This window comes from Falco punctatus (assembly GCF_963210335.1).
Source record: "Falco punctatus genome assembly, chromosome: 1".
In the NCBI taxonomy this organism is placed as follows: Eukaryota; Metazoa; Chordata; class Aves; order Falconiformes; family Falconidae; genus Falco; species Falco punctatus.
Genome location: NC_137580.1, coordinates 84,631,593 through 84,658,189, shown reverse-complemented (window position 1 = coordinate 84,658,189; position 26,597 = coordinate 84,631,593). Strand labels below are relative to the sequence as shown.

Below are 26,597 nucleotides of genomic sequence, written 5' to 3'. Positions count from 1 at the left end.
CATATGTGGCTCCCAGTCACTTCCACCTTCCAGACAACTCTGCACTTAAAAAAACCCACAAAACCAACCAACCAACCAAAAAAAACCCAACCCCAAACCAAACTACTTCAGCCAAAATGGGCAGCAACATTTCAAACTTTTCCACTAGACCTAATTTCTCAGCTGAATGAAAGCTTTAATGCTTGCTCCACAGCACAGTTTTATCTAATTGGTGTCAGCTTCAGCTTGTGAACTGTAACATAATCAAAAGTCCACATGTTGAGGGCAGTAACATCCAGCACACATTTCTGAGGGACTACAGGGGATAGGTGTGCTCTGCAACTGATTTCTGGAGTATCTGTCCCAACTACTGGTCCATCACTGCCACTTGCCTAATGTGCAAAAAGTGAATTTCTTCAAGATGCAGCTGAGCAGCCTGCCTCTAATTCAGGCTGCTGAAAACTTGCTTTTAGGCCTGCCTGACTCCCACTGGGCTCACCAAGGCCAGCCAGGAGAGCAGCCTTGAAGACACCAATATTTACCTCAATGCTATTAAAAGCTGAAGACAAAAGTCACAATGCCTGCTCATTCCTGGCAAGCCTGGAGATTAAATGCCAATTAGGGCAGGCTGGTATTTGCATTTACCAAGGGAGCCACTGTTCAGCTGGAAGCAGAGCAAGGCCTGCTCAGTTCTTTTGTGTTAGTCTGTGCCCTGGCAGAGCAGAAAGCTCTTGCTCCTATTGCTTAGAGCCAATGGAAGGTTACGTCTAGCAGAGGAACTAAGCGGGGATGATCAAAAACATTAGGGCATTTTAAGAAGTGCAGTAAACCTCTCCTCCTCCTTGACAGTCCCCCAAAGAAAAACTGAGGCTTGCCACCATCACCAAACTCTCCTGAGAGCCGTCAGAGCAACACTTGTATTGGGCTCTTACCGATCTTTATGCGAATGTTGTTGGGATTTGATTTCCTGCCTCCAGCATAGGAAAGGAGAATATTCTGTGGTTTCAGGTCCCGATGGATGATGCCTTTGCTGTGCAGCATTTTCATGGCACCTGCTATCTGCTGGAGAAAGAGCCTGATGGTGTCTTCACTAAGTGTCCGCATAGCTAGGAAGGGGGAAAAAAACCCACAACAAACCACAGATGAAAAAATACAATGCCAGTTCTTTGAAGAGCCCAGAGGGCAGATTCTCCACAACAATCAGCCATCATTTGTCTTTTTTATTTCCACATATGGTATTTTTTCTCCACACACTATTTCTGAACGATCCCTACAGGCAACAAGGGAGTGCATTTGCATTCCCAGCTTATCCTGCAGTCAGGGCTGCTTTCAGCCCAGAGTTGCTCCTGGCAAGCTCAGCCAGCAGCAGAGGCTGAATCTGGGTTATCACCTGGGTCTGATCATGACACCTGGGGAGGCTTAGGGCTCGCCCCAGCAAGCACTGCCAGCCAGACCCAGTGCTGAGCCTGGAAAGGGTTGGTAGGTCAAATTCAGGCAGCTGGGGTACGTGGCCAGCAGGGATCTGCACCTTCAGGGTACGAGCCCAAGCCTGGGCCCAACCCATGTGCATCACCACCCACCAGACCCAACTGCAACTCCAACCCCAGATCCAGTGTTAGGGTGAACTGTGGTCCCATACCTAACAACATATCCCTCCCAAATGGCCCTGCAAACTGCCATTTGGTACCCTCCATCCTGCACCCACAGATGCAGCAAGAATGTTTCAGAATGCTTTCATAAGCAAGTGCTTTCAAAAAATAATATATCAGTAATCAGAACATGGATATAGGGAAACCCTGAACTGCATCCTCCTGAGATATGGGCTTCCCAAGAACTGTGGTGTAAAAATAAACATTGAAGGGATTAAAATAACATCCAACTGGCTCTCCTAATCAGTGATGTGACATTAGCTCTCATCATTTTAAGAGCTATACATACAAAACTCTTGCCAAAGCTGGGGGCAGTCTGCTGAACAAACCCCAGGATCACCAGTGCTACCAGTCCTTGTCAGCCACTGAGCCAGTCAGGCTTAAAGCACTGTTCCATTTGAATAAAATAATTTTTCTTTTTGTAAAAGGTCCCTGTAAATTACTTGGGACTTCATCAGTGTTTTTCCAGCTATTCTCTGGTAAGACATAAAAACAAGCTGGCAGGAGCTTCAAAATGCTACTCTACCTAGCCAGCTAGAAGGGAGGAATCCTTACAAAAACACAGATGAGGCTGCACACAGCTTTAACACAACACAGGAAATTAAGTATCTAACTTTTAAAACACACACATTCAAAATAGCAAGGAACACAGATCAGTTAAACAGCACTTAGAAAATAAGCTCCCACTTCTCCCAAACCTCACTGCTCTAGGAGGAAGCAGAAGCAGAGCTAAAGTGTCACCACAGCTATCAGCTGGTCCTCAACTCATACACGTGAGACCAGGGCACATGTACACAGCACTTCCCTCCCCTCACTGGGCTTTCCTCCTCATGAACTGGCACTCAGCTGGAATCAGAGACTCCTCTGCAACAAGGGGAGATTCTGTGAAGGGATTTGAAGTACATGAAGAGGCAGCTTAGATGCAAGCCTTCCAAACCCACTCGCACCTTCTGAGAAAAACACTGCCACATCTTTAACAAGGCTTCCCTGACCCCCTGCTGAAATATATGCGCATACTCAGTCCTGTACCATTTTCTGTCTATTAAAGGTCCAGTATCTTAGCTGTGCTCAATCTTCTCTCCAGCAAAAGGTCTCTGCAATAGTTCTGTGATTCCTATTCAAGGAAATTATTCAGGAATGGTGAAAACACCATCTTTAAACAAAACCAGCACAAATGCCAAAGTTTTTTGCTCAGTTCAGCTCAGGCCCAGGAAAGGACAGGCTGTCTCATAATCCCCCAAACACGAAGCAAGACTTGAAACTTGGTAGCTCTTAACATTATTAAGCTAGCAGGCAATTACAAACTCCTGGCTAAATACACTCTGCCTCTAGCAAAGACTGTGGTGCCGAGAGCCTTGTTCTGACCTGCAGTCCCAACAGCATGCCACTTCTTTAAGGCGTTACCCTCTCCCTTATATAACGTGGTGCCTATAAGTCTAACACAGCACTAGCCACCATCCCTCAGCAAACCAGCTAAGCCTCCCTAACGTGGATTCTAACTCTTTATTCTGAAAACAACACTTCTACCAAGATCAGAAAAATCCATTCCAGTCAAAGAAAATAGGGCCGCTAAGCTACTGATTTCTGCAGAATTTAAGCTTTTCCACTTCACAGAAGTCTGTACAAAGCCCTCAGCCCCACAAAAGCACTGTTTTCCTGACACAGAGAATCTAAGCAGGTGTCTTAAGCCTGCAGACAGACTCCCTGCCAGTGCAACTGCTGTGGCACAGCGCAGCTTCCACGTTGCAGCACACCAGAATTAGACAGGTCTGTTGGATCCTCTGGCAGCATTAAACCTTACAAATCCAGGTAGTGCAGCAAGGCATGACTGTGACACCGAGACGTTGCCCTCTAACAGAGAAGGGACAGTCAGTTACTTGGGGAGTGTAGGCACATACCCTTTACCTCCCTCCATTAACAAACTGGCTGTAACACACAAAACCAAAAGTCTTTATGTCTCATACTCAGCCCATCAGTCTACTGCATCACAGCAGCAATCTCCAACTGAAGGAGAGAAACATAAATACAAGTAGCAGTTTCAGCAACTTCAGGATATTGGTCCACAAAAGGTCTCCTAGACCAGCTACCACTGGCAGAAGGAGGGAGAAGATACAGAAGATCTATTCAATTAATGTGGCACCAAAAAGAAAAAAAGCATGGAGAACAAAACAACTCTCTTTGCTACATCCCAAACAGGGAACTTGTACTTCTGTCCCTGTAGAAAGAAGATACTCTCATCTTCACCAGAAAACTGCTGGCAAAGCACCAAGCCCGCACTGAACTCTGAGCATCCTTGTGGATGTCCGTGGTGAGCAATACGTTCTTGCAGAGAACACTGTTTCACAAGCCTTGCTTTACCATTACTGAGAAGTAATAATATCCCTCTGTTTATTTTCATGAGCTCCACTTCAGTGATGAGGCACTCAGCTTACTGCCTTGGGAACAGGCTGCCACACAGGTCACTAGATCAGAGCAAATATTTACTGTGGGTCAGCGTGGGGCCCATGCGCCTTGTAGCTCTTGAGGAGTAGGAAAAGGATGAAACCACCTAAAAAAGTGCCCTGATCAGCCTGGCTGAGATGTTCAATCTGCCAAGGGGCTGCCAGGTAACTTGCAGCATAAACAGCCCTTGTTAGCTGATCCAAGGGTAGACACATCGGAGTACACCCACTGATGTTACATGACAGCACCATTTTGGAAAAGTTATTTAGGAAAAAGAACTTCTCCTCTTACCCACAGGTGCCACAAGTGTCTCTAACATGGGCCCAATCCAAATCAAACTGAAGTCTGACAGACCAAGCTGATTTATTTGGGGCCCATCTTACAATTACTGCAGCTCCACCTGCACAGAGCACAGCCAGTGAGACTCCCGTGAAGTCTTCTGTACAAGTCAGAAAACCTATTCCAGAGAGGTCTAGCCTTATCATTGGTATTTCTTAAATTACCAGCTGTAGAGGGCAAGGAGTTACACAGCAGTGCCTCCCACCTCTTGTTTGCAAAAGGGTCCCCCACACTACTTGGCATTAGCTAGAAGATAACAGCTCCTCGCACGTGTTGCGGTCAAACCAAGAAACACCCTGCTCTGGTACAAGGTTTTCTTCACAGAGATGTACTCTCCGAGAAGCAGCTAGAAGGAAGGTCACAAACAGGCACTTATGAACTGGCATTGACACAGGCTGTTATGGACAAGTCACAGAGCTGAAGAAGTTTCAGATCAGCCCGCTCTGACCTCCTTAGTACCCAAGGCCACAGAATTCCAGTCATTCCCGTACTGAGATGGTCACTTCTGTAACGCTTCCCACAGCTGTACCATGCACAGTGGCAATCTGCCACTCTCAGCTCAAAACATAACCTATGGTGGGCTTGAAATGAAAGCAACACCCAGAGATCTATCAGAAGGGAAACTGCATCGTACGATTGAAGAAGAAGGATGCAGAAGTTGCGCTTCAGTAGAACACACACCACCTTGGGTTGTATCAGAGGGGCTGACCAACAGCATCACTCAGCCAAAACACATATTGTATTGAAACGTGCATGTACGCACATCCTCCAGTTACGAAGACAAGGAGAATTAGAGTGCCTTTGGATTCAACACCGAATTACCGTATTGCCTAATGCCTGTAATTAGAAGGCAGAATGGACTGGGAAGCTTACAAGCATCTCATTCAATGAGAAACTAGGGATTTGCATGTACAGCTTGCATAAGTGTTACAGGAACTACCAGCAAAAACGTCTGAGGAGTCAGTGGGAAAGTAGATGTTGCAACTAAATACCATCACACAATTATTAAAATAACTGAAGCAGCACAAACCCGCTCAATAGAGATGAGCCTCCCGCGCACCAGTGAAATACCCTGGAAGAAATCTGAACTTTCCAAGATGAGATGTCAGGAAAAAAGTCATTATCACCAAAAGCACTCTGAGTACCTGCAGAAGCTGGGAGAGGAGATACCCCAAAGGAGCATGTGATGGAACAGAGAAAGCCATGTGATGTAAAAGCTGACACTCATACCCAGACTCTAGGATCTGGAAAACTGAGATCTCTGCTGCAGTGATGGGAATACCTAACTCTCCTGCTGCAGTCCCTTACTTCTGGAAATCTGTACCTGCTGGCTTTTCTTTACTGGCAAGTGGCACACAGACATTAAGAGTTAAAATAAAACGAGCAGCTGTTGTGACTGGGAAATTGGTGCTTATTTACAGTTGTCAAGGTAAAATATTTTACTAGTAAAAACAGAGCTAAAGGTAACTTTTTAAAATTAGCTCAGGCAAAGAAGATTCAAATCTTACCACAGGCAATGCTCAAACAAATCCAGCTGGGGTAAAACTAAGTTTTATTCAGAAAATACGATTTATCATCACTTTCTCAAACTAGCCACCGATTTCCTGAGTAGTCTCATTTGGTAAACAAGGAAGTGAGCTCTATTAATAGCCTAGCTAATTGCACACTGTGCTTCACTTTTTTCTCTGATGAGTGGTGGAAGGGAGAAGACTACAATGTACACATACGAGCAGTAGTATGGACAGGAAGATTTTCTATAAACCCATATTTCTATAAATCATTTGGCCAGAAGCTGTGTTCTTGTTTACATACACAGCTTTGCCAACAAGCGTGCACAGCCCAGTGCTTTCACAGCAAGGCTGACTTCATGTGCACGGAAGCTAAAAAACTTTAGCCTTCAAAGCCCACACATTGGTAAAACTGAAGTTTGCAATTTTTTAAAAGCATTTAATTATTAAAAAAATTTCATTTGTATTCAAGGAGAAAAAGGTGGTACCCAATGCAAAACCATTTTCACTTGGTATTCATAACAGCATCACACCACAAAAGATGCTCCTTTTAAAGCACAGAGATATCCAAGAATTGCAAAACAGTCACTTATCCAAGACAAAGCACACTAAATCTGGATTTTTTTTTAAAAAAATTCCCATCACTTCCCTCTCACCCACATTTTAAACAAACAGAACACATGAAATGCAGAATATTCCTTCATTTTCCTTCAAGTACTAAATCCTTTCTGAAAATTGAAGTCCACAAGCATAAACCATTACCCTGTGTGAACAGAGTGCAGCATACTAGCATCCAGCCCCAAATTATCATTCTAGGGATACCAACACTAGCTGTAGGGCAAATGTAAATTTAGCTTTTAATCCTTCAATCTTTGCCATTTCCAGACATCCTGTACCTCAAATAAGGAGCCTGAAGTATTACCCAGCTGACTAGCTTTTAATCTGAACAATGTGAAGAAACTTTGTTTAACCATGACCTAGAGCCACACACGAAATGAGATTAAAGTTGTCTCTTCACATTTAGTAATCTTCTAGTTAACATGCAAAACAACAAGGTAATTTTAAAGAAAAAAATACAGTTAGGCCAACAGAAAATAAGGGCCATGCCTGACTGTAGCTAAGCAACTTGTTAAACACGCCATCCTCCTACTGTGTTGGTACTCAGGTGCAATGGGATTTTCATGCAGGCCAGGAGCCTGTACCTGTGCTGCGGGCTGCACTGAAAAATACCTTGGGAGATGGAAGCCTGGTCCCAGCAATACAGCTGGACAACAGGCCGAGCATGTTTCATTCGGTTTGGTGGCAAAGACACACTTCAGTCTCACCAGAAGGCTTGTCAAGGCACCACAGTTGCAGACACCTGTGCTATATTCTCCCAAAGACCCTGGTTTTCACCACCTTCACAACACTACCAGCTACGCTACAGTCACCCTCATCACACTGAGGAAAGAAGTGTGCTCTGCCCTAGATGTGGGCACACTCTTAGGGGTAAACTGAAATATACTCTTGGGGGTCTTACTTTAATGCAACCCTACACAACTGCAAGGCTTCAGTATAAATAGCTTTTTTTTTTTTCCAGTGACCAAGAAACAGACAAACGATGTCCCTAGGAGAGTTAAGATGTGTTTAATCTAAGGCCATTGTAACTAAAATATATAACTACCGACAACAATTACCACTGACCTACATAGGAAAGACTACAATACTAGCTTTTACCATCATGGAGTCTCAGTTTTAAAATTATCATCAAGGGTGAACCTCTTAGAAAAGGAGCAGTGATACTCTGTTTATTTTGCAGGAGTTAAAAAAAATAAAAATACAGTGTTCTTATTTAGATCTTCCACAAACCCCCGCAACTTTAATGAGATAAAACAGTCAGTGTTTTCTTCTGAATACAGAAGATATTCTCCATATTGTTCTACTTACTGTGAAGATAGTCTGCCAGGTCACCACCATTACAGTACTGTGAATAGATCAGAAAGCTCAGTTAATGCAAGGCAAGCCAAACATTAAAAAGAATAACAGTAAACTTTACCAGCATGGCAGGCTTATCATAATTTTTAAACATAAATAACCACACGTATCAAAATATGTATTCAGAAGTTGGCAGGGAAAACTCCATTCCAGGAGGTTCCTCTTCTGTCCCATTTCCCCTAAACATTATGTTGCATTATAATATGCCAGCACTAACTAGCTTTTGTGCACATGCACACCCATGTACATGCCCAGCAGAGAGAATGACAGAACCAGAACAAAGCAGAAGGGTCACCACTCAGGACACCACCAGAAAGCTGGCTGAGAAACGCCAGGGAGCAGCCACAGCTGACGGCTGGAATTCCCCACATGGTTTTCCACAGCACCAAGGAAAGGCAACAAGACCTCACAGTGAAGACTGAACAGGAAAGTAAACATTCAAAAGCTTGGCAGGCAGGCTGTGTCAAGATAATTCTCTTTCTGTGTATCTTTGAAGCAGATACTGCCCAGTAACACCTATTTGACCCTTGAGGTAAGATGTCTGACTGATTAAACCCGTGCCAGCATGACCTTCTGACAGCAGCAATATCAAAAAATCCCCCTGGCTGCTACTGTCACCCACACTGCTCCAGTTCTCAAAGGCACAGAGCTGCAGATTAGATTTGCAAAAGTATCACAGGTGAGACTGCAAGCAGAAAGCACTACTTGTGTAACAAGCTGTTCTGCCTAAAACAAGGGTTAAAAAAAAAAAAAAAAAAAAAAAAAGAAAAAAGAAAGGATGGCGGGGGGGTGGGTGGGTGGGGAAAGACACACACACACTTGCTTACCTCCATAACCAAATAGACAGAGTTTGCCAGTTCCTGGGGAAACAGAAAAATAAAAGATTTATGTATTGAAATATTTCACACACTTTACAACTGCTGCATTTGCTTTTAAACAGGTAAACTGTGCTCTGTTATGATTCCAGCTGAAGAGAGGGTAAAAACTTCATTATAGGTTAATTCCTGAAAAACAGCTTACTTTGAAATGCCAGGTATTTAAGCACGTTATTCCTTTCTGAGTGTGCTTCTGTTTAACCAAGCAGATCTCCTGTATTGTGGCTTGGGTTCATGTTGGGTCTTCATGTTCCTTTTGGGCTCTGGGGATTAACAGCAGTATGCAATGCAGACACTGGCACACTATCATCTTAGAGCCTTAATCATTTCCACATTTAACTCAGCCCTTTATAGCAGCTATGCCCACAGGAACAGTGCTAGCCTGAACAGAGAGATAAAAGCAACACAATTTTGGGGCCCACAAACCCACAGCTGAGAAGTGCCCAAGAGTCACCTTGGATTTGAGGGCAAAAAGGAAAGATCTCAGGTCAAAACCACAATATCGACCAACCAGTTTCGGGCAGCTAAAGCTTTCTGGATTATCATGGGGGTCAACACCAGCACAGTTCAGCCCAAACGCTTGCCTTCCTAAGTTTGCTACAGATGCTGCACTGTGATGCTTCTTACCATCTTGAGAGTTCACCTCCAGCCTCAGAGGACCACCTCCACCAGCTCCCTGGCCTTTGGAAGCCCATACAAGGCAGCACACCCCCAGAGCGAGCACTGGCCACCGTGGAGGAGTGCCCACCGTGGAGGAGTGCCCTGCAGCCAGGGAGCACCACAGAGCCGCATCGGCACATGTAGCTGTGCCACACGCACGCTGACACCGGCAGCTGCCTGGCATGTGCCTAGCACGGCTGCCAAACCACTAGCAGAGAACAAACGTGAGAACAGCCAGACATTTCAGCCCCGGGTAGACCCAGAAAGGCAAATGAGACTACATCTTCTGTTCCAAGTCAGACAGAAACAGCCCTGCTACACAAAGCCTGTGTGCTGGAAGCCTCCCCCGAAATCCAGACGCAGCCCTGACCAGCGCAGGCAGCAATTGCCCAGGTGAGTGGAGAAGCTCTGAGAGCAGAGGAGGAGACCACTCCATTTCCAGAGCGCCAGGGAGCACGCCTTGACTTACAGGCTGTTTAGACACCTGCCTACCTGACTCCTCTTCCGAGCCCTGCTACAATTTCAAAGAGCCCCAGCACCCACCCTACAAGCCTTTTGGTTTCCAAGCAGTCTCCACTGTCTGCTCTCGGCCCCTTTCATCTCTGTCTGCCCACAGGACTCTACCTCCCATCCAGCCTGTGCCAAACTGCCTCTGTCAACACCTCGAGTCCTCAGCACCTCCCATCATTTCTCTTACAGTCCTTTTTGAACCTCACAACATGAAATCTGTGTTTCCAGATGCTTGCTGGAAGACTGATTGGAGGAAGGGGGGAAGAGGGGAGGAAGCTGAACTACCCGTGATGTCAGACTCAGCCCACAGCTGCCTGCAGCACAGCCCACCCTCCCCTGGAGAGGCTCAAGGCACCGTGCAGCCCAGCAGCCTCCGCTCACATAGCTCCCCTGGCTCAAGCATTCACCAAACCCCAGGGCTGGCCATCCCCAGCTCAGCTCTTACAGCTGTTTTCACTGCCAAGCCCTGATGAGCTTTTTGAAAGTCCCTGTGTTTGTCCCAAAAGCAATTATGTGTGATACTTCAAGGCCGAGTTTGTTGTATTTCCTTGCATGACAAGTACTGCTTTAAACAGGATTTGTTTTCCAACCTCTGCACTTAAAAGCAGCGCGCATTAAGTCATCCACTTTCACACAGGCTTCACATGAAGTGGGAAACCAGCCTGTGGTTAAAAGCACTAGCCCAGGGATGCAGCACAAGAAGAAGACACCAGGCACTGTCACAAGTGTTGCACCGGAGCACTGGGGTGAAATTTTCAGAAGCATTCAAAACCCACCATCTCCTGCTGTCCTTAGCAGGAACAATGGGAAGTTAAGGTTTATAAAGACACCCAGGCCTTTCACTTCTCCTGGAAGTCCAGCCACAGATGCACCAGAAGATGTGAGGACGCATCAAAAGTGCGGTGCAGCTGCCCAGGGAAGGACTGCGGGGCTGCAGGTGAGGGAGCACATGGCAGGGCAACTGCTGGGCATGGAGGAAGCATCGCAAGCGCCTTTGGCAGCCCACACCGAGTTCATCACTGCCACAGCAATGTTCTTCATAGACACTTCCTGTCTAAACACACTGTGATCGTTGCAGCTTAGGAACTCTACAAATAAATATGTATAACACCAGCAGGGTTTGGGGAAGCTTACTTGCTATATTATTACCTATACAGAAAATGCAGAGGAAGTTTAGCTTACACAAACCACATTGAGAAGATACTTGTAACAAGCTATTAGCCAATAGCTAATGTACACCGTACAGTTTGGTTGTTTTTCCACTGTATGTTATTTAAAGACTCTGCAAACAAACATTGTCAGGAAAGTCACCGATTTTTAGCAGCCCACGTGCACGGCCACCAGGGTTAAACAAGGACCTACACAGGCCGGGGGGGATGCCGTGCTTCACTCCCCCAGCAACAGTGACCTTGGTGGTTTGTGGCTTTATGCCACCACCACCGGGTGAAGAGATAAGAGGGCAAGGCCTGACAGCTACCCGCCGAGGAGGAGGTGGCTCCCCCACCCATCCACTGGCAAAGCACCCCCCCAGCACACAAGCCTTCCTCAGAAGCGCTCTGCCCTGCTGCGTGCACCCCCAGCACAGCAAAGGAACATTTAGCAAGTGTATTTTCAGATCACAGATGCCTGTAGCAGGGATGACAACTTCCATGTTTGCAACTTCAGCATTTCAAGACCCACTTACCAGAAAGAGATTTGTAGGAATTTTGCCAATAAAACTAAACATTTACTGCAGGAAGGGCTCCAGCAACAAACTCTTGTTTGGAAAGAGCCAGGAGCTCACTGGGCTTACAAGGGACACAACTGTCTGAAGACACCTCTGGTTTCTCAGTTAGGCAGATGGACTGCTCTCAAGCTCATTCAGCAACAGAAACTATTTCTTTTCCATCTGTGTCCTTCCACACTACTTATGACTTGTTCATTAACAAAACAAGGGGGGGAAAAAAAAAGCACTGCAAGCCAAATTTTGCAGGCTACCAGTTTCTCTGAACAGAAACAAAATACCCAAACCACTCATTTCCACATCAGTAACAAGAATAATATTACAGTTTGTTGCATTTCTGCAGAGGCTTATGTCCAAGTAGCACTACAGATGACTGACTCTGGACCTCTTACTCACATGTGCCAGCCCGTGCAGCTGAGGCTAATCCTGTCACCAAACAAGCTCGACCGAGAGAACAGCACAGAGGCAACCCTCTAACTTTACCCCTCATCATAAAGTGCAGCAGTACCCTGACCATACTCCACAATAGCAGCAAAAAGCCTCTGCCAAAGACATTAAGCTGATAATTAATCAGTCTGGACCACTGCCTGACTTGTAGTTCTTGCAGCAGAGGCCCCAGTGATGAAGTTACAATTTAATTGAGTATAAAAATAGGCAATAGCCTCTACAAATAACACACATCTGATGACGAAGGACAAAGAAATGAAGAAACTTCATTTAGCAGTACACCATAAATCACCCCAGGACAGTGCAATGTTAAAACTTCTCACTGGGACATTAGCAGGGCTGGCGTCTCAGACATCAAGACCCAGCAGTCCTGTCTCCCTTTAAATTTTCTCTCCACCCATACTGGAAGGTGGCATGATCCTCTTCTTGGAAAGTGTGTGTTTAGGTGTGTCCAAAGGGAAATGTCTGGGTGTACCCACAGTTAGTCATCCTCCTACCACAGCTTAAAAAGCCTGCGAGAGGAAACTTCCTTAAAGAAATCCTCCTCTGCACTCTACCCCAGCACCTAGCCTGCCACAGAGTTTAGAAAGCTGTTCAGGAAGGGAAAAGAGTTGAAGTTTAATTACACAACACTTCAAAACTCCCTCAGCAGTGCAGTGTTCTCATCAGTCTGTGTGGGAGCAGTGCTGTAATAGACACTGGGGTAGAACCAGCAAAGGATGGCTTCCACCCCATACCAGTCCTCTTTTCTAGGAAGGCTGGGGGATGCAGGAGGAACACTGGAACACCCATGTGCTGAGCACCGTATGGCTGACGAGGTTCCTACTGCCTATAGGAGAGGAGCTGTATGGATCCAAGTCCTCAGAACTGGTTTTGTTGTCCTCCTGAAGAGCAGCGTACCACTACCTGCTTGCTGGCCTCTCTGTGATGGCAAAGGTTCTTGTTTTGTGCCTCTCAGAGGGCATCTGCCATGTGCTGCTCAACACTGCCTCTCCAACAGTGCCTGTTGCAGCTGCCAAGCAAAGATAATCGCTGCACACAGATCTCTCTAAATGGGGCTAGGACTCATCAGTTCCTACCAACACAAAAGAAGCACAAAAAGCTGGGAGTCTGACAGTGGAAGATAAATGTGACGTCAATTGAAAGCTAAGCTTTTCTGCTCTGCTTTTTTGGGTTTGTTAAGTTTTTTTACTGCTACGTCCCCCAGTCACCGCAGCAGAACCACAGCACACCACATCCTCCTGTTTTGTCTGTAGGATCTCCTGGAGCCAGTGCCCTTTTTACCTGTGGTCTCTTGCCATTGCTCTTCTGACAGTGGCACTGGTGTGACAAACATGGGCTGTAATGAATACAATTATGCTCTACAGAAACCAATTCCTAGGCCAGTGGCACCTGGAAAGCCTCTAGCCAAGGCAGCGGCTCCCATGATGGCTGGGCTCGGGTAACAGAACCCGCTGTTCTCAAGAGAGAAAAGAAACTTTCTACGTAGCAAAGTCTCTTAGTATTGTTTCACTCTGGCTAACAGTTTGGCTTGAGGAGGCTAACCTCTAAAGAGGGAAAGGAAAACCATCATGCTATGCAGGGATTACTTCTTGACGCAACTATTTGAACGGAAGGAAGATAAAAGACAATAGTAACATTAATCTGAATTGTAGGAGCACCTACCAGTGCTCACCCTTTGGAAAATAGATCTAAAGCAAATAGCTAAAAAAATATTCACTCGCCTTTTGACCTCAAGCAGGAAGAAAAGCATGTCTCAGAGCCTACTGCACTTCTTAGTTCTCTGGCCCTGGTCCTTCCCTTCACTCCTCCTGAACCTTACCAATAAGGAACTTGGGAACATTTCAAGCAGGTTTCCAATTCAAGAGACAACAACTAACTCATGAAGGAAGAAAAGATGACAAAAAAACCCAAAAAACAAGCCAAAAAAACACCAACTCATCCACTGCAGCATAATCTCCTCTCTGCACAGTCAAACAATACCACAAAACACTTCTCGAACAGAGGCACAGCTTCACAATCAGACAAAAGCACATTTCAGGGCAGACTTTTGGGATTCAAGTCATGCAGCCAAGGAGATCCTACAGCAAGAGAGTTAGCATGCTATAAGGAACAGGCAGCCACTTTCCTCTTGTCTATGGGCTACACTGGAAGCAATAAATCTTGGTCAGTCACGTATAAGCATTGTCCAGAAGATGATATGCAAGCAACAAATACCATCATCCAATAGTCTACTCAATCTTTGCCCACTCTAGCACATCCATGTCCAGCAATAAAACCTACTGCTACTGACTGGAAAGCGTTATTACTATGGTCAGCAGATCCTTGACTTCCCAAAACAATGAGGGCTTCTAATTTCTTCATGTATATCCCAGGGAATAAGCACAAGCAGCAAGACCCAGAGAGGCCCACAGCCAACTGTATTGGCTCTTGACTGCATTCTGCTTCCTACAGACCTGTCAGCTTGCTCCAGGATGCAGAGCACCAGCAGAGGCACAGCACAAGCAGAAGGGAGCCCCGCAGCATAGACGTGGTTTATGGCCAGCCTTGCAGCAGGCAGATTTCTGTAGGACCAGAAGAATAATAATACCAAGGGCCAGTGTTACCCCACTCCAGGCAGTATGGTATTCTCTACTTATAAAACAGATGACTTGTTTCAGGACAGGTTGTACTTCAGGGCAGATTAAAAACAGCAGGAAAGCTATCCTCTGGATCTACCCAGGCTTCAGGAAGGGAGGGAAAGTATTTCCCATTCCCCTGGCAACAGTCCTGAAGTCTGACTGCATGACATCAAAAAAAACAAACAAGACAACGACATGTCTGTGGAGCTACTCTTTTGCCAGGCAGCTAATACCACCTCAGCCACACGGCAGGACAGCTGGTAAGACAGCCCAATATCCGACCGACCTGGAGAAACTTCACCATCCCTTCCACTGGGCTTGAGCTTTCTGCAGCCTCCTTCAAACCAGCCCCCCCTCTCTCCTCCACCTCCATCTGCAAGCGGGGGCAGCTGCAGTGCCCGTCAGCCCCATGGACTGGGCCACCGGCTCTCGCTTTCACACAAGCTCGCTGCGGGCCTCGGTCAAACCACGAGACTCAACGCGCCTGCTGGGTGACTGATGGCTACAGTGCCTGCAGAGTGCTCAAACAGGAAAACATGACCTTCCTTTGGGGGCAGACTGGGCCCCTGCAGAGCAACACTCTACAGCAAGTCAGAGCCGAGTGCTGCACCTGAGCCTAACCACAGAAACCAAAATATGGGATTAATGCCATAATAAGAGTATAGAGACAAAGCAGCGGGCTTCACAGGTCACAGAGCTACAAGGCGAGACCAAAACACGCATCAGAGCAAACTGAAGGCTCCTGCTCCTGGGACACTGACGAGCCATCACCTCTTAGTGCAGCCAGATTCGCCTGCAGCAGCCCGTGCCCCCAGGGAGGCAACACTGCCCCAGCGCAGCAGCCCAGCAATGGTAAGAGACTGCACAGGGAAAAAGTAGCAGTTTTCCTGAAAAGACTGGACTTCTTGACGTGGAATGGAAAGAAGTAGGTACCTCTTTGTCAACAGGCAGAATAAGACCTAGAAGCTTAACAAAAGCAAGCTCCTTTCTGCAAATGGCAATGCATTATGTTAATGCTATTAAGAGAAGAAACTTCATAATTCTAAAAACAACGAAAAAATATTCCAGATCTGATCTACTTTTCTGTATTTATTCCTCATTTCCTTTCTGTATCACAGTCATATTATAAAAATCAACATTTAAGGTTGAATTCCCCATTACCTTAAGCTCAGTCACATGTACTGGAATGAAACCCTTGCATACCATAAAGCTGCATTTTATGAGCCTGCCGAAAGAGCTGGAGCAGTGGGGGGAGTGCTATGGCTGACAACACGGCAGGATACAAGAGCGAACATTTCAGTTTTAATTACACACACACGGAGACATACCCACTTACTGAGATGTGTGCAAATACAAGCAAAACTACTCAGTCCAGAAGTTCGATTTTAGAACCAGTTAATGTAGTTCTACCAATAAAGCTGGGAATGGCTTGGGGTTGGGGTTTTTTTTGTTTGTTTTTTTGTGGGTTTTTTTTAATACTGTATCCCAAACACAACCTGCTACCCTGCCAGAGATTTTTTCTTTTTAAGAAAAAAGCCGACCTCCACCGGCTTTTTTGTGCCAGCTGCATGACTGACTGGCCTTTACAAGTCTTCTTCCTCATCCATTCATCTCATACTTCATTTACCAGATTTAAGAAAGCAAACACACAACATAAAGGTGTTATAACAAGGAGTTTAAAGAAAAAAGGATGGGTTTTCTTTCCAATAAAACCAGTCTTAATTTAAGAGGGAATAAAATCCAGTTACTGGAAGCCGGAGTAACATGGGCTTGAACCTATAGTGTTTAAAAAATATGAAGAGCACCAAGTATGCTTTAACATATTTAACATGCTGGCTGCAATTGCCAACTAAATGAAAAAAATATCAGTCAAACGTAAATGAAGAAACCTCCAGAGAGAAAGCAGCCTGACTGCCCAGCCGTGTGCAGTGACATTAAACAGCACACACACATAGCCTGTGTGCTCCAAGACCCCTGGCAGCCTGCGGGGCTGCAGCTCAGCCCTGACCGACACCACCTCCCCCTGCCCAGCTATCGCCAGGCTTCCCAGTGCCGCAGCAGCACCCACACTGTGCCACCGGGACGTACCAAGCCAGCTGGGAGGCCTTCCCTTCTTGGAAACATAAGATGCTTTGCTAAATAGGATCCCTAAGGTCTTATAATGCTGCATCTTTCATTTGCCCCATTGGAACCACACTGTCTGGTTGGTCTCTAGTATGCCAGCTCAGCTGACCTAATTCCTCCCGTTATTCTGATGCTAGGAGATGAGCCAGGTGCTCCTGCAGCCAGACAGAATGTTATTGCCCTAAGCAACCAGTGATGCAGAATTTGATTCATTTCTATCAGCCCCCCCTTTAAACAACCTTGCTTAATAAACAAATGCATACAGCTGCGAGATCCTCACTTTGCATTTTGAGAGCATCTCTTTATGTTTATGGTGGTATTTAAGGCCTACACATCGTAAAGTGGGAGACATCGCTCAGTTAAAGCGCCTCTTTGCTATACACTAAGCACAAAAGAGGTTCTAAAGCTATCTGTTGGCTTCCCTGGATTCTGCTGTGGACATTTAATAACAAAATTTTCAGAGAGAAACGAGAACATCTGAAGACAATTAAGATGGCTCCTCTTAGGCAAAGTACATTTGGGTCTGTGCCTGAGAAACATTGCCTTGGAAGACCACATCACTCAGTCACTTTCCATCAAGTTTGCCATTTACTATTGCTACATGAACATGAGTAACAGCAAAAAACCCACAAAAAAAACCCAAAACAAAACACACACCCCCCCAAACAACCCCAAACCCCACCCAACTAACAGAAAACAACAAGCAAAAAAAGTACATACTTATTCTGAAAACAAAACAAACCCAAAAACCTCTCCTTGACTTTGCAGATGAAAGACCACCACCCCTATGCTTAACTGTTGCAGAATGGCCGTGATCACACAGCCATTCTGCAACACTTAACTTCTCATTTCCCACTGTCTGTCTCCACATGCCACTCGATGAAGGCAATCTACCTCACGAAGACACATGTCTGCTCCAGAGGACCCAAGCTTCAGAGCTTCCCCAAAGCAAACCTGAGCCACCCAGCTTGGATTCCTACCGCCACCACCACCCCTCTGGGTGCTGCTTGCTAGCCTGCCTGTTGTGCAAAGGCTCTTCAGCTGGTATCAACAGGTGGGTAAGTAGGGGGTGCAGGAAAGGGAGAGGAAGAAAGGAGACACATGAAAGCGAACTGTATTCCCAATTCTTTACATATGCTCAAGCTAAATTCAGATGAGGTTCTGAAGCACACAGTTTTACTGCAGTTTTACAGGTTACAGCCAAGTGCAGTCCAGCCACAAAATTAAATCTTTTAATTGGACTTTTGTTTGGACCTATAAGTATTGGAAAGAAATTCCAACAATGGTTCTCCATCTGAATTCAGTCCCACTCAGCCACTGATTAGAAGGTACCTCTTCCCCACAATCTTCTAAATCTCCACCTCCTTGCTTTGCTCACTCCAACCAAAAGAATTCAATCATCACAAGGATTTAAACAGTGGAAATTTTTATAATGGAAACACTGATGGAACTTCAAAAGCAGCAACACCAATAGCACCTCAGCCATTACCAGAGCTCTGCTGTCAAACTGTGAACACAACAGCCTACCAGTTTCTGATTACTCCTGGGAAACATTCCTTAATCTGTCATTACAGTCTGAGTAATGCTACCTTCCACAGGAGCTTTAGAGGCTATTAACCTCCACGTCGCCAGCTCTTCCATGACATCTTAATCACATGAGAGGAACACAGGTATGTGCTTTACACACAGGATGAGTACAACAGTGATCATAATTTCAGAAATGCAACAAGACAACTCCCTCTAAAAAAAGCCCATGACTCCTCTGAGGTCTATATTTAGTGGTCAACATTTGCTAGGTGTTTCTGTGACCTGCACAGTGGCAGGGTTGCCAGCTAGTGAAGCCAACATTACATAGAAGTTCAAGACTATAAAATTCTTTACTCTCCATAAACATAACCATTTTGGTGCACTAAACTCTCAAGCCTCACCCTACAAAACTACTGTCAGAGGGTGGTTGGGTTTTATGTCCTCCTCCCCTTCTAGCTCTAAATTAAGCCAGATCCAGTCTTCAGTATCAGAGCTATTTCCTTCAACAGATGCAAGGATGCTGACGGAGCAGGACAGCAGACACCCCATTCTTGCCCACAGAGCAAACAGAGAGAGGATTGCTTGGCAGTTCAGAGGAGCCAGCACTTTACACCCACTCACCAGGCAACTTGCCAGCTTCGCTCGGGGATGGAATTAAAACAGGATTTAACCAGGCAGGCAGCCTGATCTCAGGAGTGTGATCTTCCAGACACAGAGTGCCTCCTTAGTCATTCCAAGTGTCACAGTGGAGCCCTGTCTCCCAAGACAGGGCACCCAAACACCACTGCCTGAGGAACAGAAGATCCTGCATTAGGTGGCACAAAAGGTGGCGAGGCAAGGAGGTGACGCTGCAGCAACACTGATTCATCTGGCATCACACGCAGCAGCGAGGTGCTGCAGCAGAAGCGAGCAGTGCTGGAGGGCACGCCAAAGGACACTGCCATACACGGAGCTCCAGGGGTTCTGGAGGCACGTAGACAAGATGTGCACTAGCAGCTAAAGGCTCCATGTCAGAAAAGGGTGATGGTGCAGAACATCACAGCCCAACAGCCACAGTGCTATTGATCACAAGGACTTCCTATACAGCAACAACAGAGCAAGGCTGTTATTTACTTGGCACTCAAGACCAGCCCGGGGTGACTGATCATTAAGCTGAGAAGTGTTTGTTCTGCCACCCATGCCTTAATCCATGTGCACAAGAACTGCATTGCAAGGACTCAGTGTTCTTTTTGTCCAGGAGCTCCAGGTGATACAGTCACACCAGCAGAAATATTTTTGGTGAGTCTGTGCCATATGAGTGAGTTAAGTATTACTCTCAGCTCATCCCGAGCTGGTGAGTACAATAAGCCAACTTGACACAAAATTATGTAAATCAGGCCCTCAGATAACCTAGGCTGAACCAGAAACTTCACAGTGCAGTGCCCTGCATGATGTTAACAACTATGTTTTACAAACAGCCCATCCCATCCATGCGAAAACTAGGAAAAAAACCCTACAAAAATCCCCAAAAACACCCCGATACCCACAAAAGCGCAGTCATAGCTGGGCTGCTTTAAGAAGCAAGCTCAGATCACAGCACATGACTAGGGAAGATGTGCCAATAAAATAACGTTCTTATTTCATGCAGGAAAACATTTTCTAACACCCAAAGCATGATCTATGTTCAAGCACAGCAGATTTTCTGCCCTAGCACCAGCGCAGCCACATGCGAGATCTTCAATTGACATGTATTCAAGCAGCCTTCCCAGGGCAGCTGGCACAGCACAGGGAAGCAAAGATACCCAGGACCTCCCACTGCCCCAAAGATCACAGTGACATCTAAAACTCTACCTATTACTAGTGCTGACAGAAGCCATCCAGTGAGCAGCGCTCCCAAGACCTGATACGTTCAAGAGTTACCTCCCTACTATTGAATCCCCTTAGCTAACCAAGAGGTCTCCGATCACAGATTCCATCTCCTGAGTCACAAAAGAAACGAAAGCCCATCCCATCCACCAGACCACACACCGCAATGCTTTCAGCATCAACATGTGTGAAGAGTTGAGCTGATGCTCAGAGTTTTGGAAATCAGTTTTTCAAGAAACCTAATTTCCAGACCAAGTTCTCATCTGGCGGAAACCACCATTTGTATTCTTGTTGTCACTAATTTCCACCTTCAAGAACAAGAGCTCATTTGGCTGTCTTCAGAGGGAAAAGAATTCTGGTACCCAGATGTCTCTCTAGACTGCTGCAGTCTGGAGACCCTGACTCCAGCCCCTCTGCAAGCCAGCTGAGGAGTTGGGGATTGTTCAGTAGCAGTTAACTGGCTCTGAGTGTGGTGGAACATGGTTTTCACTTTATGCTAAACACCCCCGGTGCCTAGGAAAGATCTGCACCACAACTCCATGCAGACACTAAATAGAAAGCACTTTTAGAAATGCAATGCAATACGATTTATCCTCTTTTTGAGCAGAGGTTCTCACATTAGGCTCCTGGACTATTCACAGCACCTTTGATTAATACATGAGCACATAATAATGGGAATATGCATATTTCATTTTGTGAGCCATTCTCATGTAATGATGCTGCTCTTAGGACTCCAGTGAGGGGACCTATAAAAGTCCAGACATTGCACTTTTATGTATTAAACATTTACCAGTATCATTTATTCCTAGGAAGCTTCTTATTTTGTCATTATTTATGAACCAGTATCACAAAGATCTACGAAACAAGAAAGAACACAGCAATTTTCCCAGATCTGAAGAATAAAATAAGCATGCCAGGGTAAGAGCTGCTGTTGGCGTTACATACCAGCACTGCAAGTGTCTGTCTGGGGCAAAAATGGCATTACATCAAAAAATATCGATTTGTATGAGACCTGGTTAGCATTAGCTTTTAACCAGGAAAATGCAAATGAAAGCATCATTGGGTGTAATCACTTGCTTACAGCCACTGTGGTTTTGGTAACCGTTTCCTTGTGTGCAAGGAACACACGAGTAGAAGTTAAAAGTTACTGCTGACAGGAGGTGCAGAGGAAAGGAATGACACAAAATGCAATAGACAAAGCTACAGGGCAACATTAAGAGTCACGGGAAATATTTTTTCCTTTTTGTACTGCGATGCTGTAATACAAGAATAAACCCCTTCAGCAGAAGTCTACAAGTAAGGGCTCCATTAACTGCAACTATGCCATTTTTGAGGGTAATATATCTGCAGCTATGAACAAAGCCACCTATCTTGTATCAGAGGAACAAGGTGAGTAGTAAGTAGTCTTCTCCACAAAGTAAGGAAAGGTGGGCAGAAACAAGCATTCCCTGGAACTGCACTTTTACCTTTGCGAATAATATATTCTCACACAACTCCTAAGGAGACACAGAGCCAGGCCAACACTCAAGACACATTACACACAGAACCTGTGTGGGTGGACCGTGTCAGACTGTCTGGTGACCGATCACCTTACACCAGAACAGACTCTGCACCCTGGTACCCTACGTAAGATCCAGTGCCAGCTAAGTCATCTCATTTTGTCCAAGAAATCAAATTGCCCAGGTCATACAAGGACTCTCTGACAAAGCTGGTAACTAAGCACATACCTGGGCATGTCTCCAGCCCAGGACGATTCTCAGGTTCCTATTTTTGGTACCTCACACAGCTTCTTGGTAATAGCTCACCAGGCTACACTGCTACACACAGAATTTAAGTAAAGCTCATTTGCCATCACTCAAGGAGAAAAACGCATTGCTGCAGCTGTAACAGCAACGAAATCGCTCCTTTCACATGAAGCGTCTTTGAGCTGCTTCCTACCTGGCAGCTATTTAAAGCAGGGTGAGAATAAGAACACAAAGGTTTTGAAAGATCTGCAATAAGCAAACGCAGCAGCATGATGCTTCGTACAAATGCAAACTACAGAGGAAACGCAGGAGCAGCCACTCACTCCCTCATCAACTGAAAAGTTATGAAGTAAACTCAGAAGGGTCAGAAATGAATAAACACGAGATCGAATGCCCCAGGCGGCCTGTGCCTGGCAGCCCCTGCCCCTCGAGCTGCTCTGCCACGCTGACCTGACGGGCTGCCCTGCCCGGCCGGGGCGGCTCGCTGGGCTCTCGCCCAGAGGTCATTCCCAGGAAGCAATCCCACCCCCAGCCGCCCCGCCGCCCTCCCCGGGCAGCCCGGAATCCCCCACGGCCGCCTCCGGCCAAAGCCGCGCCAGGCATCGCATTCTCTCCAAGGCCGCCTGCGGCGCCCCGCCGTACCCCCTGCTGCAGCGGAGGGGGCCTGGGGGGACACGGGCAGGGGGCCGTGGGGACAGGGGCAGACTACAGCACCCAGGAGGCATTGCACAAGGCCGCGCCGGCGGCTGGCACTCGTGTCTGGGGTGACGCGAAGGCCACCGGAGCCAATCCACGGGAGAAGGAGGAATGTCAACAAACACGGCGGCCTGCGGACACGTGATGGCAGGGACCGGGCAGGCGGCTCCAGATAAGCCACCCCAGGGCCACCCGCGGGGCCGGCGGAGCCATCGCAAACATCAAACATCGCACCTCGGGGCGGCACAGGCTGTACCGTGCCGCTCGGCCCCTCCAGCCCGCCACCGAGGAGTTCCATTTTAGGCTTTCAGGTCCTGCACCGCTGATTGTTTTTTTAAAAAAAGCATCAGCAATGTCAAAGAAAACTCGCCCCATGACCCGACAGGATTTTTTTAACCAAAAATCAAAGAGGGGGAAAAAAAATAAAAATTGGATAGCTTGGGTTTCAGAGTGGATCAGTTTTGGCCCCTTAGATTAGATCTTCAGAGCTGACTTTGAAGGAAAAAGCAACTGCGGGAAACCACAATAATCTAAAAACGTCTGCTGCAATTTTTAACACTTAGTGATTGCCACAAGGACAACAGAAAAATGCAAATTAAAATCCTCTGGAACTGAAGACAATCATATGTTACAAAGTCATGCTCACGCTATTTTTACATTGCCTAGGAAAAAGAAATTTTCTTAGGAAGTATACCCAGACCAAAGAAAAAAAAATAAAAGGTAAGCATGCCAAGAATAACTACTGTAATTTTATTTCTAAGTTTTTGAGAACTTATAAGCTTCCAACACAGACACATTCACCACATGCTGCATTTCATAACATAACAGGAGCTCCCAACTGCATCAGAGTTCTGTGGTCCAGACAAAAATATAGGATCTGCTTGACAGTGTTTGTTTATCTTTCCCTAATTTACCAAAAGACTTCACCTCCCAAAATACACATTCGATTTCAGAACATCTGTTAAGAACTGAAATTCCACAAACTCCATTCAACCTCTCCCAAATCCAGAATGCTTTGCCATAATTGAATGTATTTACCTGGAAGTCATACAAGGCAACGATGTTTTCATGTTTCAATTCCTAGAAAAAGTAAAACAAAGGCCATAAGCTAGGAGCAACAAAGGACCTACAGAACAAAGACTGTAGAAAACAAGTCAGTCTGCCTTTACCTTTAGTATTTTTATTTCCTTGCCCAGCAGAGTTTGAGATTTTGCAAGGTTTTTCTTGTTAATGCATTTCACAGCTACTTCCAGCTCAGGTTTCTGAAAGAGTGCATATGTAATTCAAAAATAAATGTAAATTTCACCATTAATTTACATTAGGGTAAGCAGCCTCTTAACAGATTACAAACACTACTATCTCGCAGCACCGGTAAAGGCTGCTCACGTTATACCCTAATGCCTACCCCTCACTTGCTGAGACTTGCCCTTTCCCGAACTATGCCAGTCAGCCCAAGGAGAAAAGCCTAAGGTTCGGGGGTTTTGTCCCTACTTTATATGATGATTATCCTCTTATTTAATCACTAGAAATAAAAGCACTGTGGGTGCCCATGGCTTATCCCAAGCCCTAACGATGGAAAATCCACTGCCGGGTCAGTTTCCTTTTATTTATCAGTAACCGATTTCCCCTCCTCTTGGAAGAATTAAGTAAAGAAGGACAAAAACTTCACGGACACACAAAAATACCAACAATCGCCAAAGCAAGAGCCGGGGGGGTGGGGGGTGGGCTGCACCCCCACGGACAGGGGCCAGCCCGCAGCAAGGTGAACCCGCCGGTCTGCTCCCCCCCGGGGGGGCGCCAAAAATAACAATCATCAATAATAATAAAAAAAAATAATAAATATGCCGGCCACCCCCAGGGCTGCCCAGAGCCCCAGGGCTAATGCCCTGGCTAAGAACAGTCAGCGGGGACAGGGTGACCGGGACGGGGTGCCCAGCTCGGCCCGAAGCAATACGTTAACAAAAAAAAAAAAAAAAAAAAATCCTTCACCTCTTTGTGCCGGCCTTTGAAGACGACGGCGAAGGCTCCGTGCCCGATCAGGTCCTTCCTGCTGAACTCAAACTTTCCCACCGTCTCCATGACGCTGCGCCGGGGGGTCCCCACGGCCGGCGGGGAGCCTGCGGCCGGGACGGCTTCAGAGCTGCAAAGGCACGGGGAGGAGGAGGATGGCGGTGATGAAGAAGCAGCCTTTAAAGAAAATTAAACCTCTCCCAATCCAAACGCCACCGGGCGCCCCCCCCCCCCGCGCGGCGCGGCCGGGAGCCGGGGACCCGCTGGCGGGGGCGGCCCCGCAGCCCAGCGCCGGGCTCCGCTCGCCCACCTCGCCCTCGTCCATGGGCCGCCTCCTCCCGCAGGGCGGCCGGCAGCTGCTCATGGTCAGGGGCCGGGCAGAAGTTGACTCCTCAGCAGCGGGCCTCCCCCATCTCTTCCTCGGGCCGGGCCGGCGCGGCTGCTCCGGCGGCCGCTTCAGGCGGGGCTCCCCATGACGAGCCCCGGCCCTCCCCGCCTCGCAGGCGCGGCTTGGCGGAGAGTCCACCTTAAGCGCGAGCCACCTTACGGAGCGCTCCACCTTAAGCGCGCGTCCACCTTAAGGGCCGCCCGCGCCCCCCGACCGCTCGCACGCAGCGGGGCCGGGGCTGCCCCTCGGGTCCCGCCGCACGCCCGGGCTTCACTCCGCCGGCCGGGCCCGGCACCCGCTAGGGCCCAGAGAAAGCTGCGCGGCGCGGCCGGGAGCGGAACGGAGTGCCGTACGGTGCCGGCCCGGAGCGCAATGCCGGTCCGGCGCAGGCGCGATGCGCGGCAGCGGGGGAGGCGGGCGCGGCGACGGCCACCTGAGGCGCAGGGGCCGCCCCGACGGATTTAAAGGCGCCGCCCGCCGCCGGCCCTGAGTCAGCGGCGCGTGGCGGGGAGGCAGGGGTCCGGCCGCCCCCGCCCGAGCCTGCCAGGAGCGTTTCCACAGATAAGGAAACGCGCCCGTTCAGGCGGACTGTAAAAAATTCGCCACAGGAGCCGTGGCGGGGCCCGGGCGGGACCTGAGGGGCCGCGGGTGACCCGCTCCCGCGCCGCAGCACCCCCGTCCCCCTCAGGGCGGCCCGCCTCCTCCGCCGCCCTCGGAGGGGAGCGGCCCAGGCCTGGAGCGAGACCGCCTCCGCCGAGCCCCCTCCGGGGAGCCGCCCCAGCACCTGCCCCGGCGCCCCACGCAGGGCCGTGCTGCGACGGGGGGCACTTCCCGGGCCGGGCCTCGCGCTCCCCGGTGACCCCCGGGCGCGAGGCCGCCCCTCGGTGGGCAGCGCCGTCCGCTCCCGCCAGCCGCGCCGGCGTCGAGGCCCGCCCGCGCCCCTGAGGCGGCGGGACACCGCGCCCGGTGCAGCCCGGCCCCGGCCCGGGTTGCCGTGTCACGGCCGGCGGGGCCCGCCTGCACCGGCGGCGCGGGGCGTCCCCAGTTACCGCTGTTCCCAGCAAACAGCAGGAACAAGCAGCACCGCTGGGGCCAGGCCCTGCCGCCCCCAGAAGAGCAGCGTGTGGCCTGTGGCCTGCTGCCCTCGGTCGCCAGACACCCCGTGCACCGCACCCCGGTGCGAGCGTGGCAGCCTGTGGCACCCGCCCGGCAGTGACTGCACCTCGGATCCCTGCAGCAATGGAGTGCTTGCTGCCAGCTGTAAACGCGACAAGGGTCAGCAGGAAGGAGCCTTTAAACCAAAACAAGACTAGAGTACCTCTGTGATTTTAGCAGAAATGAATTTTAAAATTACTTTTTAAAAAAAATACAATATACTTAACTAGTTTTCTTTCTCACTTAGAGGCCTGTGCCATCCACACAGTCTACAATTTCAGGTTTTTGTCAATGATCAGAAGGGGTTAATTCAAAAATTAACACAGAAACTGGTAAAAATGGCAAACATCATCAGGCTTGAAAATCAAGCTACTTGGCTA

At 47.8% G+C, this 26,597-nt stretch overlaps 1 protein-coding gene across 8 annotated transcripts in view; it reads right to left on the bottom strand.

Annotated features, from left to right (window-relative positions):
- Positions 1–26,546, bottom strand: part of ULK1 (unc-51 like autophagy activating kinase 1) — an 83,683-nt gene extending 57,137 nt beyond the window's left edge. For 6 of the 8 annotated variants that reach the window (XM_080404576.1, XM_080404580.1, XM_080404578.1 and 3 more), the window contains exons 1-7: positions 24,985–26,546; positions 24,654–24,851; positions 23,834–23,926; positions 23,703–23,744; positions 8,719–8,751; positions 7,844–7,880; positions 912–1,085 (exon numbers count right to left, since the gene is read on the bottom strand). In XM_080404576.1, the coding sequence (XP_080260702.1) occupies positions 912–1,085; positions 7,844–7,880; positions 8,719–8,751; positions 23,703–23,744; positions 23,834–23,926; positions 24,654–24,851; positions 24,985–25,038 (631 nt within the window). In that variant the 5' untranslated portion in view covers positions 25,039–26,546. Of the gene's footprint in view, positions 1–911; positions 1,086–7,843; positions 7,881–8,718; positions 8,752–23,702; positions 23,745–23,833; positions 23,927–24,653; positions 24,852–24,984 lie in introns of those variants that run through there. The other 2 variants (XM_080404581.1, XM_080404582.1) reach the window with 2 other exon arrangements.
- Between the last annotated feature and the right edge of the window lie 51 nt (positions 26,547–26,597).